The sequence below is a fragment of the Rhinolophus ferrumequinum genome, chromosome 17 (assembly GCF_004115265.2).
Source record: "Rhinolophus ferrumequinum isolate MPI-CBG mRhiFer1 chromosome 17, mRhiFer1_v1.p, whole genome shotgun sequence".
Lineage (NCBI taxonomy): Eukaryota > Metazoa > Chordata > Mammalia > Chiroptera > Rhinolophidae > Rhinolophus > Rhinolophus ferrumequinum.
The window spans coordinates 6,745,829-6,762,420 of record NC_046300.1 but is presented as its reverse complement, the minus strand read 5'-3'; the positions used below and the strand labels follow the sequence as shown (position 1 = coordinate 6,762,420).

At 57.8% G+C, this 16,592-nt stretch overlaps 1 protein-coding gene across 2 annotated transcripts in view; it reads left to right on the top strand.

Annotated features, from left to right (window-relative positions):
- Window positions 1–16,592, top strand: part of RNF123 (ring finger protein 123) — a 28,395-nt gene that overhangs the window by 6,092 nt on the left and 5,711 nt on the right. For both annotated transcript variants that reach the window (XM_033132053.1, XM_033132052.1), the window contains 26 exons: window positions 83–137; window positions 242–327; window positions 597–683; window positions 891–958; window positions 1,135–1,260; window positions 1,655–1,769; window positions 1,853–1,957; window positions 2,392–2,517; window positions 2,628–2,720; window positions 2,792–2,865; window positions 3,620–3,737; window positions 3,904–4,003; window positions 4,211–4,272; window positions 4,464–4,535; window positions 4,759–4,879; window positions 5,493–5,594; window positions 7,148–7,254; window positions 7,497–7,695; window positions 8,054–8,199; window positions 8,458–8,541; window positions 9,295–9,402; window positions 13,880–14,057; window positions 14,903–14,977; window positions 15,129–15,216; window positions 15,307–15,394; window positions 15,483–15,567. In XM_033132053.1, coding sequence (XP_032987944.1) covers window positions 83–137; window positions 242–327; window positions 597–683; window positions 891–958; window positions 1,135–1,260; window positions 1,655–1,769; window positions 1,853–1,957; window positions 2,392–2,517; window positions 2,628–2,720; window positions 2,792–2,865; window positions 3,620–3,737; window positions 3,904–4,003; window positions 4,211–4,272; window positions 4,464–4,535; window positions 4,759–4,879; window positions 5,493–5,594; window positions 7,148–7,254; window positions 7,497–7,695; window positions 8,054–8,199; window positions 8,458–8,541; window positions 9,295–9,402; window positions 13,880–14,057; window positions 14,903–14,977; window positions 15,129–15,216; window positions 15,307–15,394; window positions 15,483–15,567 — 2,668 coding nt within the window. The remainder of the gene's footprint in view (window positions 1–82; window positions 138–241; window positions 328–596; window positions 684–890; window positions 959–1,134; window positions 1,261–1,654; window positions 1,770–1,852; window positions 1,958–2,391; window positions 2,518–2,627; window positions 2,721–2,791; window positions 2,866–3,619; window positions 3,738–3,903; window positions 4,004–4,210; window positions 4,273–4,463; window positions 4,536–4,758; window positions 4,880–5,492; window positions 5,595–7,147; window positions 7,255–7,496; window positions 7,696–8,053; window positions 8,200–8,457; window positions 8,542–9,294; window positions 9,403–13,879; window positions 14,058–14,902; window positions 14,978–15,128; window positions 15,217–15,306; window positions 15,395–15,482; window positions 15,568–16,592) is intronic.

Here is a 16,592-nt window from a genome sequence, read left to right as displayed (position 1 = left end):
CTAAGTGGGGGTGGGGCATTCTCCCTTGGGGAGGCACTTTGTTTGCCTGGGAGGAGGCTCAGCACTCCTGCCCTTCACCCAGGTGATTGGACACAGCAACTTTGGCACCATCCGCTCCACCACATGCGTGTACAAAGGTGAGATCGTGCTCCTCTGTGGCGCAGGGGTCGGGAGGAATCGAGAGCCCCGGTCTGTGAGGCGGTCTCTGTTTACCTGCTGGGCCTGACTTGGCTTTTTCCAGGGAAATGGGTCTACGAGGTGCTCATCTCCTCCCAGGGGCTCATGCAGATTGGCTGGTGCACCATCAACTGTCGATTCAATCAGGAGGTACATGGTGGAGGGAAGCGGCCCTCCCAGGGAGAGCTCCTGCCGCCCCGCCCCCCAGCTGCGCAGGACCCTCCCCCCCGACTGCCCTCAGGAGAAGGAATGTGTCCCACCCCTGCCCCTGGCAAGCCAGCTCGAAAAACAGCCCTGATTCCTTCCCTCAGAGCATCCGCCCCCTTCTCTAGAGTCGTGTGGGTCCCAGGTTGGTGGCTGGAGGGCTCTGGCCCGGCTCCTGCCCACCTCCCCAGGACCTCACAGACCTTCCTCCCTAGGAGGGAGTTGGAGACACACACAACTCCTATGCTTATGATGGCAACCGTGTGCGCAAGTGGAATGTGACCACGACGAATTACGGCAAGGTGAGGCCGAGCCCCCAGTGGCACCTGCCTCATGTCCTTCCCCACAGCTTGGCAGGACCACTGGGCAGCCATGAGGGAGGGGGCAGGGACTCAGGTCCTCTGTACTTGGGCCCGTGTCCCCTGGGTGGTAGTGGAGACACAGCGCAAGGCGCAGAGTGGGCAGGCTGCCGGGCTTCTGCACATCTGTGAGGCCTCCTTCCCTGGCAGGCGTGGGCAGCAGGGGACATCGTGAGCTGCCTGATCGACTTGGACGATGGCACTCTGTCCTTCTCCCTGTGAGTCTTCGGCCTCTCTCCACAGGCCTAGCCTCGGGGACCTCCCCGGCGGCCGTTTCCCAGTCCCTGGACGGGGGTAGCCTGAGGGTGGACAGCCCCAACGGGGGCCTGCTCGCTGTCCTGTCTTGACCATGTTTTTCTTAGCACTGGCTCACAGGCCCTCCCTTCTGCTCCAGGAATGGCGTGTCACTGGGCACGGCCTTTGAGGACTTATCCAGGGGCCCGGGCATGGCCTACTTCCCAGCCATCAGCCTCTCCTTCAAGGAGTCCGTGGCCTTCAACTTCGGCAGCCGTCCCCTGCGATATCCTTTTGGGAAAGAAGGCTGAGGGGCTGCTTGCAAAGTCTTGGGGAAGCTGAGATGGGGGCTCCCTGCCCCAGGAGCTCTGTGGGCTGTTGGTGGGCTCTGGCTGTCTCAAGAAGTGAATAGGGCACAGCTTTGGTGGGTGCCGAGGACAGCAGTTCTTGCAGTACCTTTGTAAGTGGGTATCATTATTATCTCCACTGAACAGATAAAGAGCACAAAGTGACAAAAGAAGTGTCACCCCATAGACAGTAAGTGGGACAGTGTGATGCAAAGCAGGCCGTCTGACTGCTCAGCCCTGCCCTGGAGCCCAGGCCCCTCCTCAGAGCTCAGTGGGGAGGGGCGGGTGTGTCTGAGCCACAGGTCCAGTCGTGCTCGCTTAACTCTGTGGCACCTACCCAGTGGCGGGCTACCGGCCCCTGCAGGACCCACCGCACGCTGACCTGGTGCGGGCACAGAAGTTGCTGGGCTGCTTCCGGGCAGTGCTCAGTGTGGAGCTGGACCCCGTGGTGAGCCAGGGTCTGGGCCGAGGGGCTGGGCCCCTTCTCCCACCCTCTTCCCCTCACAGTCTTCTCTCCTTCCCCGGGCACAGGAAGGGCGGCTGGTGGAGAAGGAGAGCTCCGAGTGGCAGGTGCAGGGCCAGCCCACTGTCCTGCTCACACTGGCCCACATCTTCCATCGCTTCGCGCCGCTCCTGGTGAGGGGACATTAGGGAGGGGAAGAGGCAGGCCATGGTGGAAGCGCCTGTGCTAGGGGCTGGGCTGCTGAGGTGTGTGAGGTCCACACCTTCACCTGGCAGGGGCCCCATGTAACCAGAGCCCTCAGACCTCAAGGATGTCAGCCAGCAAAGGAGGAGATGCTTCCAGCTGAGGGTCTCAGGGGATGTCCTAGAAAGAAAATTGGGAGGTAATGACATCACAGGCCAAGGGAACTGCATGTTCAGAGCCCAAGAGGGGGTGTGGGGCAGTGACCCTTGTGTCTCAGACCCCAGAAGGGTTCATCTATGTCTTAGGGTTCCTTGAGGGAACCCATAGATCCATCTATGCCTGTGGCCTTAGCCACGTGCCAGGGCAGGGGTGCCCTGAGTAGGACGGAAGGCCACCACCTCACCAGTGCCCGCCCTTGGTGCAGCGCAAGGTGTACCTGGTGGAGGCCGTGCTCATGAGCTTCCTGCTGGGCGTCGTGGAGGCGGGCACCCCCGCACAGGCGCAGTCCGTCGTGCACCAGATCCTGGACCTACTGTGGCTCTTCATGGAGGTGAGGCTCTTGACCTCAGGCTTAGGCCAGATTGTCAGGCTCCACTGACGGAGGGTCTTGCAAATGGCCATCCCAGAGCCTGGTAGGTGCAGCCCGGCATCTCTCCCCAGGACTACGAGGTACACGACTGCCTCAAGCAACTGATGATGTCCCTGCTGCGTCTGTACCGGTTCTCGCCCATCGTCCCAGACCTGAGCCTACAGGTGGGCACTCGTGACACGGTCCTGAACCCCTCGGGCCTCACCCGCCCCGTCTGAGCATCTCCTTCCCACAGATCCACTACCTGCGGCTCACCGTCACCATCCTGAGGCATGACAAGTCACGCAAGTTTCTGCTGAGCAACGTCCTGTATCCTCCCCTGCCTGCCAGGCAGGCCAGATGTAGTGCCCTGTAGGGTCAGCAGAGGCCAGGGAGGGCAGTGTGCGTCTGGCCAGGGTTCCCAGAGAGGCTCAGGAGGACAGAGCCACCCAGTATGTGAGTTCTTGTTCCAGGACGAGCCCTCCCAGCACCTTCTCTACAAAGCAGGGAGGGTAGGACAGAGGCCCCGGCCACTGGCCAGCCTGAGCAGGGACCTCCAGATGGGTTACATGGAGCTGTGGGGGTGCCACCAGGGCCCTTTTATCTGCGTTCCACAGCGGGGGTTCCTACACGATCTAGGAGTCAGCCCTTCCTGCTTCCCCAAAATGTCGAGGATGCGTGAAGAGAGCTTTGGGCCCCAGGCTGGGAAGCCTGTGCTAGTAGCTGTCTTTTCTCTCCATCTTCCCTCTCTCTGGGGTCTTCAGCCTCCAGTGGGTAGAAACAAAGCTGGGAGACGGAGAGACCACCTGGCCCTCTCTCCAGCCTGTCCCACAGTCACTTGTCCCTGTGACAAGTCTTCACTGTGCACGTGCTGGGGACCAGGCTTGGTGGGCTTGTTGGCACGGGTCTTCTCGGGGTCATGTGGGTCGGGGAGACAGGCACATTGCAGCAGTGGCGCCTGCGCGGTGGGAGTGCTGTGGTGGGCACATGCGGAGGGAGGCGGGTTTCGGCGGGGCTTCCCGGGAGGTCTGCAGGGGTGTGGGGTGCCCTTCGGTGGATGGAGCTCCGCCTTAACGAGCACCAGTTTCGACGTGCTCCGGTCCGCAGTCTTCTTTTACATCAAGTGCCCGCTGCGTGTGGAGGAGGCCGGCCTGCAGGAGCTCATCCCCACCACTTGGTGGCCCCACCGCTCCAGCAGGGAGGTGGGTGGACGGCGAGGGGTGGCGGCTTAGAGGGAGGGCCCGCCCAGGGTGTCTGAGCCCCGGCACACCGCAGTGAAGCCCCTTCCTCAGCCCGGCCCGAGGCTGGCATAGTGGGTGGGGTCAGTCGGGCTGAGCCCTGCTGCCTTCCCTCCCTGCCCCTGCGTAGGGCAAAGATGGGAAGGAGGCGAAGGATGAGACGGCAGAGGAGCGGCTGCGGCGGCGTGCCTACGAGCGCGGCTGCCAGAGGCTGAAGAAGCGCATTGAAGGTCCGGCCTGCCTGGGCGCTGGGGGGGCTGGAGGATTGTGTGCATGTGTAGTTGGGGGTGCCTGGTAGTGACCATGCCTAGGCTGGGCTCAGGGACCCCTGGTGGTGGAGCCCTATCCAAACCTGCCCTCCCCTCCTGTCTCTGGGAGCCTGAGGGCAAGGCCCTGTGGAAGAGGGCTCAGTGTGGTATTCCCCACCCCACCCGCAGTGGTGGAAGAACTGCAGGTCCAGATCCTGAAGCTGCTGTTGAACAATAAAGACGACAATGGGGTGAGTGACTCCCAGACCCCTGTGTGGGTCCCTGGTGCGGCGGGGGGCTATACTGGGCCTTGCTCAAGACCCAGAGGGCAAGGCTGGCTTAGGTTCCCCTGGCAGGGTCCAGGCTCAGGCAGGGCCTTGAGCTAGTCTGTCGGGCCAGCATCCTCAGCTCATCGCAGCTTCATTTTTCCTTCCCCCTGAAGGGTGAAGCTTCTAGGTACATCTTCCTGACCAAGTTCCGAAAGTTTCTGCAAGAGAATGCCAGTGGCCGGGGGGTAGGTGTCTATCCGGCCAGTGCATCATGGGCCCCTGGCTGTGTTCCAGGGTCTGCACCCTGGGCTTCTAGCTCCTTCCAGCCTGCCATGTCCCTGCCTAGCCCTGCTCCTCTGCTGCCCTGCCCTCCCTGCTCAGCCCAGGGTCCTGGGGCCGAGCCTTGGATGAGGACTGGGTTGGGCTCTGGGCTGGCACAGATGCATGTCTTACGCCCTGTGCCCACAGAACATGCCCTTGCTCTGCCCCCCTGAGTACATGGTCTGCTTCTTGCACCGGCTGATCTCTGCCCTGCGTTACTACTGGGATGAGTACAAGGGTTTGAACCCCCACGCCTCCTTCAGTGAGGGTGAGTGGGGCCAGGACCTCCAGTCTAGAGGCTGAGCACAGCTGGGCACAGGGAGGCCCGAGGCTTGGCTTGGGGTGGGGGTAGCTGCCCAGGCTGCCTGCCCAGTTGAGTCCTAGCCCACACACGGGCAGCTTTTCTACTGGGGCCGCAGGAGCCCTGCACTCGCGGACTGCCGAGCCCAGGCTTGTGCTGACTGTCCCATAGGCGCTTTTCATCCGTCCCAGCCCACCCAACCTCCTGTGTAGTCCTTTGTAGGGATGCCTCGGGTGGGCTCTGAGCTGCTGGGGCCCTGTGTTTGTATGGGCAAGCATCCTCAAGGGTGCTTAACGTGCCCTGGATTGGGGGATACCCCTTAGGGCTGGGCTAGGGATCTCGTTTTCCTCTGAGCAACTCACAGCCAAGAATGCCCCGCCTCCTTCATCCTATGTTGTGCAGTTGCTGGCACTGACCTGGCATGGTGGAGGGTGGGGGAGGTAGGATAGTCCACTCTGCATGTCTGTGGGTATGTGGTCAAGGCCCGGGTCCCCTCTGCGAGGCCATGGGAGAGGGCTGGCCTCTGGGGAGTCTTCCTTCTGGGCTTTGACTGCTGGCCTGGCCTCCCAACTCCTCGCAGAGGCCTATATCCCGCCCCAGGTCTTCTATAACGGCAAGGTGGACTACTTCGACCTGCAGCGCCTTGGAGGCCTCCTCTCACACCTTCGGAAAACCCTCAAAGGTGCGTTCCAGCCTGTGGGCAGTGAGCGGGTCAGGGCGTGGTGGGCGGCAGTCCCTGAGCCAGCACTGCCATGAGTGCTGTGCTAACCTGTGCCCACCAGAGGGCGCCCGAGTATCGACGTGCTCTCCAGGAGATGCTGCTTGCCCACTTGGCTTCTGGTTTTGGGTCCAGCCATCCCTTTCCTTGACCACCCACCCAGGGCACGTCTGGGAGCACTGTAATGAAATGGGGTAGGTGTGGTCACAGTGGGGGGGGTCACGGGATCTTGGTTAGGTCGCGGGTGCTGGAGAGGTATGTATACACTTGCTGCCTGAACTGCTTGTAAGGATGAACACAAATGTCTCTAGGCAAAGGGCTGAGAGCACAGCGCAAGCAAGGGCAGGGATGCCAAAAAGGGCCCAGCAAGGCCTGGAGACGGAAAGCAGCTAGTGTGCTGGAGGAAATGAAGGGAGCAATGGGCAATGAGCCCAAGGGCAGAGTCTGCAGGCTACAAGGCAGGTGCAGGCTCATTCCAGGGCCGGGAGTGAGGTCGGGGGTCTGTGTTGTAAGACGCTCCCTCTGGTTGCTGAGGTGCTTAGAATGGGGTGTGAGGGTGAGGACCAAGAAAGGAAACGGGGTGGCCAGTTGTCCAGGCAACAGAGAAGGGAGGGAGAGGGCATGGGTGAAGGGGAGGAGTGAAGGATGACCCCAGGCTTCTTGCCAAAGGCTGTGGGGATGGGGCAGCGTCAGGGAGAGGGGCTTCAGGAAGAGGCTAAGATGACAAGTTCGGTGCATTGGAGGTGCCTGGGGACACAGCCAGGACCAAGGCCTGGTCTGGAGGCAGAGGTGGTGTGCTCAGCTGTCAGTGTAGAGGCAGGAACAAGCCTACAGTGAGGCCTGGACCCCCTGGGGGGGTGAAAAGTGAGGTGAGCAGAGACTGAGGCAGCCCTGGAGCTCCTTTTGTTTATACCGTGTTTCCCGGAAAATAAGACCCAGCCGGACAATCAGCTCTAATGTGTCTTTTGGAGCAAAAATTAATGTAAGACCCGGTCTTATTTTACTATAATATAAGACCGGGTCTTATGTAATATAACATAATGTCATATAAAACCGGGTATAATATAATATAATTAATATAATTAATATAATATAATATAATATAATATAATATAATATAGGGTCTTATATTTATTTTGCTCCAAAAGGCACATTAGAGCTGATGGTCCAGCTAGGTCTTATTTTCGGGAAAACACGGTAGGGCCAGACAGGAGGAAGTGATAGAGCAGTCAGAGAAGTACGGAGGTCCCTGCAGGGTGTGACAAAAACAGAGGGACTGGCAGGGAGGGTTATTTGGGGGATGCCTCCTGCTACCAGGTCCCTGCGAACCAAAGGGCCCTGGGATGCAGAGTGAGGGCTGCTGGAGTAAGTGGCAGGGTGAGGCCCAGGCCCATTGGTAAATGGGGCCCTGTGAGACCTCCTGCCCAGCCCGCGGTGCTCTCTCGCCGTCCTGGGCAGCTCCACCGTTACCTCCCACCCCTCCACTAGCCTGAGTGCCCTCTTGCCATTCTTCCCAGATGATCTTGCCTCCAAGGCCAACATCCTGATCGATCCCCTGGAGCTCCAGGCGGCCACCATGGATGACCTGGACGAGGACGAGGAGCCAGACCCAGCTGCGGCCCAGGTGCCGCGGTAGGGGCAGGCAGTGGGCCGGGTGTTGGGCTGTCCCTCTCATAAGGGCAGGGGTGTCACGCAGGGCCATATCCCCCTCCACGCAGGCAAGGGGCTTCTCACCAGGCAGGCGCCCTTGCTGTTGGTGGAGGCATGAGCCTTCCCGTCCATTCCCAGCCCCAGGAATCAAGGGAGCCCTAAGTGGGTCGGGTCCTGGGGAGCTGAGTGGCGTCTGGCCTCGTTTCTCTACCACAGCGCCCCATGCAGGCCCTGGCCATTGGGGGCGCGCTGCCCCTGCCCCGGCCCGGCTGGCTCAGCTCACCAACCCTGGGCCGAGCCAACCGCTTCCTCAGCACAGCGGCTGTGAGTCTGATGACCCCACGGCGGCCTCTGAGCACCTCGGAGAAAGTGAAGGTCCGCACGCTGAGTGCTGAGCAGAGGACCCGGGAGGACAGTAGGTGCCCCTACAGCAGGGCCAAGCATGGCATCGAAGGGTTCTTCTACCATGTACAACCCCCCTCCCTGGGCAAAGCCAGGATACACTCCCATCCTCCCGGCCCTGTGGCCTGGCACTCTCTCAAGGGCGTGGGAAGTACACTCTGAGGGCAGGAAATCGATGCTACAGAAATAAGTCCTGGAGCCGCAGGACTTTGCCCCTCCCCTCCCCGGTGCTGTCCCTGCAGGTCCCTCCTTGGGCCCAGGCTGGGGGAGAAGGCTTCCTTCTCCTGCTGTGAGGCCAATCCTGGCCCCACAGGCCTAGGAGAGAACTGGAATGGCCCCCGCCCCTGACCCTGCCCTTCCCCATTCCCTAGTCGAGGGCAGCCACTGGAATGAAGGCCTGCTGCTGGGACGGCCCCCCGAGGAGCCTGAGCAGCCCCTCACGGAGAATTCCCTGCTGGAGGTCCTGGACGGCGCCATCATGATGTACAACCTCAGCGTTCACCAGCAGCTGGGCAAGGTCGTGTACCGTTGGTCCAGCACATGCGTCGGTGCATGCGTGTGTGTATGTGTGCCCACACGTGACCCGGGTCTGCACGTGGGCATGTGCCGCAGCAAGACTGACTCCTGTCAGTGCTTTTCAGGCCACACCTGGCTGACTTTTGAGGGAAGAGGCTGTCCTGGGCCTGAGGTTGGGAGCTTGGCAGGGCTGGGGTCCAGAGAAACGTGGGTGAGGTGCCCAAGGGTCACCGTGGACGTGTGGTGTCCATTGCTCTAGATGGTGGGTGTGTCCGATGATGTCAATGAGTACGCGATGGCCCTGAGGGACACGGAGGACAAGCTCCGCCGGTGCCCTAAGCGGGTAAGGCCTGCACAGGCAGGTGGCTCTTTGAGAGGGAGGAGTAGGGCAGAGGGGCAGCTTACCCACTTGGGGTTCCCAGGGCAATCCACAGAGGAAATCCGGCCTGGCCTGCGCCTCCCTGTGGGGGTTGCCCCAGCAATTTCTCCTGTCCCCACCCCCACCCTGGCCACAGCACATCAGTGAGAAGGGGGCTGAGCCCCATCAACCAGCCGAGGCCTGTGCCAAGGTGCCCCCCCCAGCCCGCTAAGCGCTGATGCATACCCACTGTCCTCATCAATTATGGATTCGACCCTGAGTGCTTCCTTGGCCCTTTGCAGAGTCAGCAGGAAGCAGAGCCTGGCTCCCCCACTCCCCTGGAGCCCTCCTCCTGTAGCTCTCCTGTCCTGGGGAGCTGGGCTGCCTGGGCCAACTGCCTGCCCCCAGCTGTAAATAGAGCCCCCGGCTCGGCCAGGGCCAGAGCAGCTACTGGAGCTGCAGCTCACTATGGAGGCCCTGGGGTGTCCCGGCCAGGGGCTCACAGACCCCCCGCTGCATCTCGCTTCCACATTCTGAAGGGATGACCATAGCCCTGAGGCTTGCTCAGGCTCACCAGCAGTTCAGAGGCAGAAGAGGGGTTTGAAGGGTGGAACCAGGTCTGCCCAATCCTTTGTCTGCCCCTGGCACCAGTGGGGCCCCCACAACGCTGCGTGGGGAAGGCAGGATGGGTCTGGATGTGGGGTCATGTCCTGATCGTCCTTTCTCCTTGGGTGACAGAGGAATGACATCCTTGTGGAGTTGACCAAGAGCCAGAAAGTTTTCTCAGAAAAGCTGGACCACTTGAGTCGCCGTCTTGCCTGGGTCCATGCCACTGTCTACTCCCAGGTGAGCAGGTGTGGCCTTGGCCAGTGGCTGCTGCTCTCGCCAGTGTCACTGGCTAGTCACAGATTGGGCAGGGCTGTGCCGGCCCCTTGACGCTGCCTGCTGCCCCAGGCCTGTGGCACACACGTGCCCCCCCACCCCTCCTCCTCCTCCCCCCACCCCATGCCGCATGTGCTGAACCTCTCATGACCCATGAACTTGAGTAGGTGGCAGTTTTAGAGCTCCCCGTTCCCCTGCAGCTCATATACCCTTCCTTTGAGGAACAGAATCTGTCTCTATGTGCGTCCCCTTCTACCTGCCCTCCTCTCAGTTCCTTGACACCCCCCCCACACACACACCTCTTCCCTCCCAGGGCCTCAGGGCTCCATGGCCTCTCCTGAATCTCGCCCTTGCTCTTTACATCTCCTGTCACACTCACCTCCCATCCTTGATGCCACTGGCTTGTTCCCCACTCACTCATTCATTCAATAACATGTTCCCAGAGCCTGGAGTATGCCAGGTGCCATCCTGACACTAGGGACACTCAGTAGAGAACCAGAAAGGTGAGCCTCTGCCCTCCCAGTCAGCCTTTGACGGACAGACGGTGCCCTCCCTCTGACCATACTCTGACCCCCCCCTGCAGGCCCTCTGGACTTGAATCCTCTCCCTCCGTGTCCTGACACCTCTTTCCCACTCATGAGTATCCTGGGACACTCCCCAGGTACCCAGGTCAGGGCATCTGTCCACCTGCTCGGGCAGGCCTGCCCCCGTCACTGGGTGATCAAGGCCCTTGGTGTCCCATCTCTACCCTGCCATCTCTACTTGTTCTTTTTCCTGGCGGCTCCTCCCTAAGTCAACCTGCCCCACCTTTCACCCCCTCCTTTCTCTTGCGGCAGACCACCTCGCCTCCAGCCCCGCGACGGTCACTGTCAGGGTACTTTGTGTCCCCACCACCGGGATTTCATGCCTGTCCCCCTCCCTACGCAATCTTGTCACCCCCCCCAACACCACCTCCTAGGAATCTCACCTTCCCATCTCCACCTTTTTCTTCCTTTTAAATTGTGATAAAATATGCATAACATAAAATTCACCATCTTAACCATTTTTTAAAGTTGTGGTGAAATACAACATATAACTTAACGTCTTAATCTCTTTAATGCACAGTTCAGTAGTGTTAAATATATTCACATTGTTGTGAAACAGGTCTCCAGAACTTTTTCATCTTCCCAAACTGAAACGTACACCCATTTACTCTCCATCCGCCCGTCCCCCAGCCCCTGGCAACCACCATTCTACTTTCTATGTCTCTGAATTTGACTACTCCAGTACCTCATTTAAGGGGCATCCGACGCAGTATTAGTCTTTTTTTTTGTCGTGGGCTTACTTGACTCAGCATAATGTTCTCACGATCATCCATGTGGTACCATGTGTCAGGATTTCCTTCGTTTCTAAGGCTGAGTAACATTCCATGGTATGTGTAGACCACATTTTGTTTATCCGTTCATCCATTGATGGACACCTGCATTGCTTCTACCTTTGGGCTGTTGTGAATAATGCGGCTGTGAACATGGGTGGACAAAAATCTCTTTGAGGTCCTCTTTTCACTAGTTTTGGGTATGTGTTCAGAAGTACAATTGCTGGATCCTATGATAATTCCATTTTTAATTTTTTGAGGAATGCCATACTGTTTCCCCAGAGGCTGCACCATTTTACATTCTCACCAGCAGGGCACAAGTGTTCCAATTTCTTTCCATCCCTGTTACCACTTATTAATGGTTTTTATTTGTTTGTTTTTGTTTTGTTTTGTTTTTATATAATGGTCACCCTAATCTGCATGAAGTAGGATCTCACTGTAGGTTTGATTTGCGTTTCTCTAATGACTCGTGGTGTTGAGCATCTTTATGTGCTCCTCGGCCATTTGTATCTCTTCTTTGGAGCAATGTTTATTCAAACCTTTGCCTATTTTTTAAATCAGGTTGTTTGGGTTTTTTGTTGTTGATTTTTAGTAGTTGTTTAGTATATATCCTGGATATTAACCCCTTATCAGATTATGATTTACCAGTATTTTCTCCCATTCTGTGATTGCCATTTCATTCTGTTAATTATGTCCTTTGATGCACAGGTTTTTATTTTGATGTAGAGCAATTTATCTATTTTTTTCTTTTCTTGCCTATGATTTTGTTGTCATATGTAAGAAATCATTGCCAAATCCAAGGTCACGAAGATTTTCCTGTGTTTTGTTCTAAGAGTTTCTTTTTTTCTTCTAAGAGTTTTATAGTTTTTGCTCTTAGTTTAGGTCTTTGATCCATTTTGAGTTAATTTTTGGGTATGATGTGAGGAAAGGGTCCAACTTCACTCTTTTGCACGTGGATATCTAGTTTTCCCAGCGCCATCTATGCCACTGATTTATGTGTCTGTATGTCAGGGTCACAGTGTTTTGATTATTGTAATATGGCAGTAAGTTGAACTCTGGAAGTGTGATTCACTTTGTTCTACTTCAAGATTGTGTTGGCTCTTTGGAGTCTCCTGAGATTCCATAGAAGTTTTAGGATAGATTTTTCTGTTTCTGCAAAAATGCCATTAGGATTTTGATAGGAACTGCATTAAATCTGTGGATTGCTTTGGGTAACGTTGCCGTCCTAACAATATTAAGTCTCCCAGTCTATGAACATGGGATGTCTTTCCATTTATTTGTGCCGTTCAACATTTTTGTTCTGCAACATTTTGTAGTTTTCCATGTACAGGTAGTTCACCTCCTTGGTTAACTTTATGTCTGTTTCATTTTTTTTTTAATGCCAACATAAATGGAATTATTTTCTTGATTTCCTTTTTGGATTGTTCATTGCTAGTATACAGGACCACAATTGATTTTTGTGTATTGATTTTGTATCCTGCAAATTTCCTGAATTTATTATTTTTAACAGACTCCGTGTGTGTCTGTGTGTGTAATCTTTAGAGTTTTCTACATACACGATCATGTCATCTGAGAACAGATAATTGTACGCCCTCCTTTCTGACTTGGATGCCTTTTACTTCTTTTTCTTGCCTAATTGCACTGTCTGGAACTTCCAGTACGATGCTAATAGAAGTGGTGAAAGCAGGCATCCTTGCCTTGTTCCTGCTCTTAGAGGAAACGCTTTCAGTCTTTCACTGTTGAGTGTGATGTTCGCTGTGGTGTCCTCAGCCTTATTATACTCAGCTGCCTTCTTCCTTCTGCCTCATCAGTGCTCCCGCTCCTGCCTGGTTCTCATTCGCTTTCAACCTTTAGTAAAGGAAGAAGCCCACACACCCTTCCTTGATTCCACACCCACTTACAGCTCCCACTCACTCCTTCCTGTTCCGTCTTAGCTCCTCATCTTCCCTCACGCTTAGCCCAGCACAGTCTCCTCCATTTCTCTGAAATGGTCTTGCAAGGTCTCTGTCAAGCCTCCCCACCTTTGCAGACACCCCCCCACACCCATGGCAGTGGCCCCTTGGCTGCACCGCTGTGTGCCTTTGCCATCCCCTCCTCAGACTCCGTCTTCTCTGGCTTTCTGTGGCAGCAGGCTCCCAGCAGGCCTCTGGCTCACTGCCCATGTGTGTGCCCTCTGACATCTTGCTTACATCTTCTCCTCGGGTTCTCAGGTTTGAGAGCGCGTTAGAAAGCTGGTGTGCGGTCCAGGCGCTCTGGCTCCGACCTAAGAGATGTGGGTGCTCTAGACCTGGGCTGTGGCCTGGGGCCTCGTTCTGCTCCCCTCTGTAGGATCCTGACAGACTGGCTGGGAACCATACTGGGGGAACAGGGCCCTTGGCAGGTTTTGTCTGCCCTCTGTGACCTCTGTTCCACCCGCAGTCCTGCTGCCTCCGGCCTTCCCACCGCCTTCCCCTTTGAGCTCCAGGCCACGTTTCTACCTCCCTCCTCAGTGCCACCTCTTTGGGGCCATCTCCAGGCACCTGTGCTCCATGTGTCCTAAGCACATCACCTCTGCCCTGCACCGGGCCTGCTTCTCCTCCGGTACTTGTGACCTCCATGATGGCCCATCACCCCCAGAAATCTGTGCCCCGTTCTTGGTGCGACCATCCCCTCACCCCCAAGGCCATTGGTGCATCCCCATTCCTGGCCATCCAGTCCCTTTGTCTGTTGTCTTGGGTCTAGACGAGGCTGTAGCTTCCTCATGGCCCTGTCCCCACTTGCCCCTGCAGCCCCTTCTGCACTGGACAGTGCTCCATCACAGACTTCTGGTCACATGGCACCCTCTTGCTTGAAACCTTCTGTGCCTCAAAAAATGCAAACCAGAGTTCTGGTCTGGGCGACAGTGCAGCTCCTTCCAGGTGGGGTGCACCCTTCTTGCCTGCTGAGGACTCAGTCGCCCCTGCCTGAGCACCTGCTCCCACTTCCTGGGATCAGTTCTCAGTCCTCATGTCATGTTCTGGGGAGGCCTCTCCTGGTCCCCAGACCAGGCCACGCCCCCTGTGACCCTCCCCATGAACAGCCTAACAGCGCTCCGTGTGCCTCCCGCAGGAGAAGATGCTGGACATCTACTGGCTGCTGCGTGTCTGTCTGCGGACCATCGAGCATGGTGACCGCACAGGTCCTCTCTTCGCTTTCATGCCCGAGTTCTACCTGAGCGTGGCCATCAACAGCTACAGCGCTCTCAAGAATTACTTTGGCCCTGTGCACAGCATGGAGGAGCTCCCAGGTGACGGAGCCATTCATGCTGGGAGGGGGCAGAAAGGAGCCTTCGGTGTGAGCCCTAGGAGCCCTGTTTTGAGCCCTCGTGGGCCAGCAGCGCACATCCGCGTGGGCTGGAGGGAGACAGCGTCTGCTCTGCCTGCAGCAGACAAGCGTTTGCTAAAGCCCCACTTGGCGGAGAGCCCTGCCTGAGGCCGGCACTGCAGAGCCAGCAGCTCCTCCCTGGTTCTGGGAGGGAAATGGACCAAACAGATCCCCGCATTCGCTTTCTTCTTGGTGCTGCTATGGTCCAGGAGCTAACTGACCTCTCACCCTGCCGCCTGGCATTGGCCACATGGTGTGGCAGCTGCACAGGGCAGAGTGGTTTGTCTCTGTAGAGCCCAGCAAGGGGTGGGGCCATGCTGGGGGCCCCACAAGAGCCTGGGCTTCCCGCAGATCACAGAGACCAGGCTGGGCTGGGTGGTTTGTGTCTGGGTCAGGCTGTGGGCTGTCAGGCCTCTGGCCCACCTCTGCCCCGCTGCAGGCTTAGGCGCAGGCTTTGTCCTCAGAGATGGAGCTGTTGGTGCCCAGGGTGCTTTGATGCTGAGCCATCAAGCGTTTGTGCTAAGATGGGTTTGGGCCTGGGTGGGTCTCTTGCCAGGACCTGCCCTCCCCCCACAGCGAATCTGCCTTAGCTTCTCACCAGTTGTCAGTGAATGCTGTGCCCGAAATCCCCAGATGCCAGCTTGGGCCCAGACTGGCCCTTGGAGCCAGCTCTGGAGCCCCCTACCCAAGCCCACCCACTCTGCTAAGGGACATGCCTACCTATGCAGCCCCCACTCCAGTCAACAGCTCTTGCTCCCCACCCTGCAGGCTATGAAGAGACCCTGACCCGCCTGGCTGCCATCCTTGCCAAACACTTTGCTGACACACGCATCGTGGGCACTGGTGAGGTGCCCTACAGAGGTCTTGGGGGCGTGGGAATGGGATGGCACCTCTGGCTGGCTATTTTCTGCACAAAATGCTGGCCAGATGGGCATGAGGCATGGGGGCCAGGGCTCATGCTAGGCCCTTGCTGAGGCCTGCTCTATCCTGGCAGACATCCGTGACTCGCTGATGCAGGCCCTGGCTAGCTATGTCTGCTACCCACACTCCCTACGGGCCGTGGAGCGGATCCCTGAGGAGCAGTGAGTGAGGGTCCGGGGCGGGGTGTGCTCCCTGCCCTTCACACACCACGCCCAGCCTTACCCTGTGCCTGCCCCCCCTTGCCCTCGTAGACGCATCGCCATGGTGAGGAGCCTCTTGGCTCCCTATGAGCAGCGGCCCTGGGCCCAGACCAACTGGATCCTGGTGCGGCTCTGGAGGGTAAGCCTGGCTAGAGGGGAGGTGGCTATGGCTGGCTGGGAGGAAGGGTTGCCCTGCCCCACTGATCTGCCACTGACGTCCCCTCCAGGGCTGTGGGTTTGGGTACCGCTATACACGGCTGCCACACCTGCTGAAAACCAAACCTGAGGACGCCAATTTGCCTAGCCTCCAAAGTGAGTATCCAGGTCAGGCATGCACGTGGCCCTTGCCCACTGCTCTTGGGGTCTCACTTCTTCCAACCCCTTTTCTGGACTTATATTGGGCCCCAAACTCCCAGTCTGTCCCCTGTGGTTTCCCTTCTCCTATGTCCACCCAGCCCAAGGGTACTCTGGGATTACTCCCGCTGGCTCCCCAGTCCCACAAGTGCCCTCTGGGCCTGAAGCTCTGCATGGGTCACAGTACAAAGGGACAGCACCCTCCCAGGCTGCTGGCTGCTTATGCAGGGTGAGGACCGGCTCCCTGACCTCCATCCTTGTGCCAGCGCCATGTCCTACTACTGCTGCCAGACCTTGGTTACCTGAGTCCAGGGGCATAGACTGGGGGTTGGCCAGGTTTCCAGAGGAGTCCATGGGGCTTCCTGGAGGAAGGGGCGTTTGATTGGGAGCAGAGGCTATGCTTGCTTCTGGGGTCCAGCAAAGCCCTGTGAGCCCGAGGACCTTGCCCCAGGCCCAGCCACGGGTCTGCCTGCCACAAGTGGTACGCACCCTACATGGTGGCTCTCCTTGGCCCACATGGTGTTTGGTGGGCAGTGTTTTGGCCTGAGGGGTGTCCCCAGAGGTCAAGTGCTTTGTGCAAGGTCACACAGCAAGTCGTTGCCAGTTGCCAGGGTGGAAGTGAGCTGCAGACGGAGAGTGGCAGTGGGGCTGGATCCACATCCTCCTGCTACAGGGACTATTGATTTGCGTGGGGGTGGCGGTGGGGGGAGGTCTGCCTAGCCTGGTTGCGGCTGAGGGCTCTGGTTACTGCTGTCTATCAGCCCAGACTTGGCGCCCACCACCTTGGCCATATGCCAAGGGCAGCCAAGGGCAGCAGAGGACAGTAGAGGATGGCGGGGCTCAGAGGAGGCTCTTGGGGAGGCTGGCCTTGATGGGCATGAGGAGGGGTCCTTGTCACTGTCTAGGACTAGCCCTCTGGAGGTTCTGCAACTGAGAACTTGCAGGGACTCAGGCTGGGGAGGGGGGTGCTGAGGGGCTGGAAA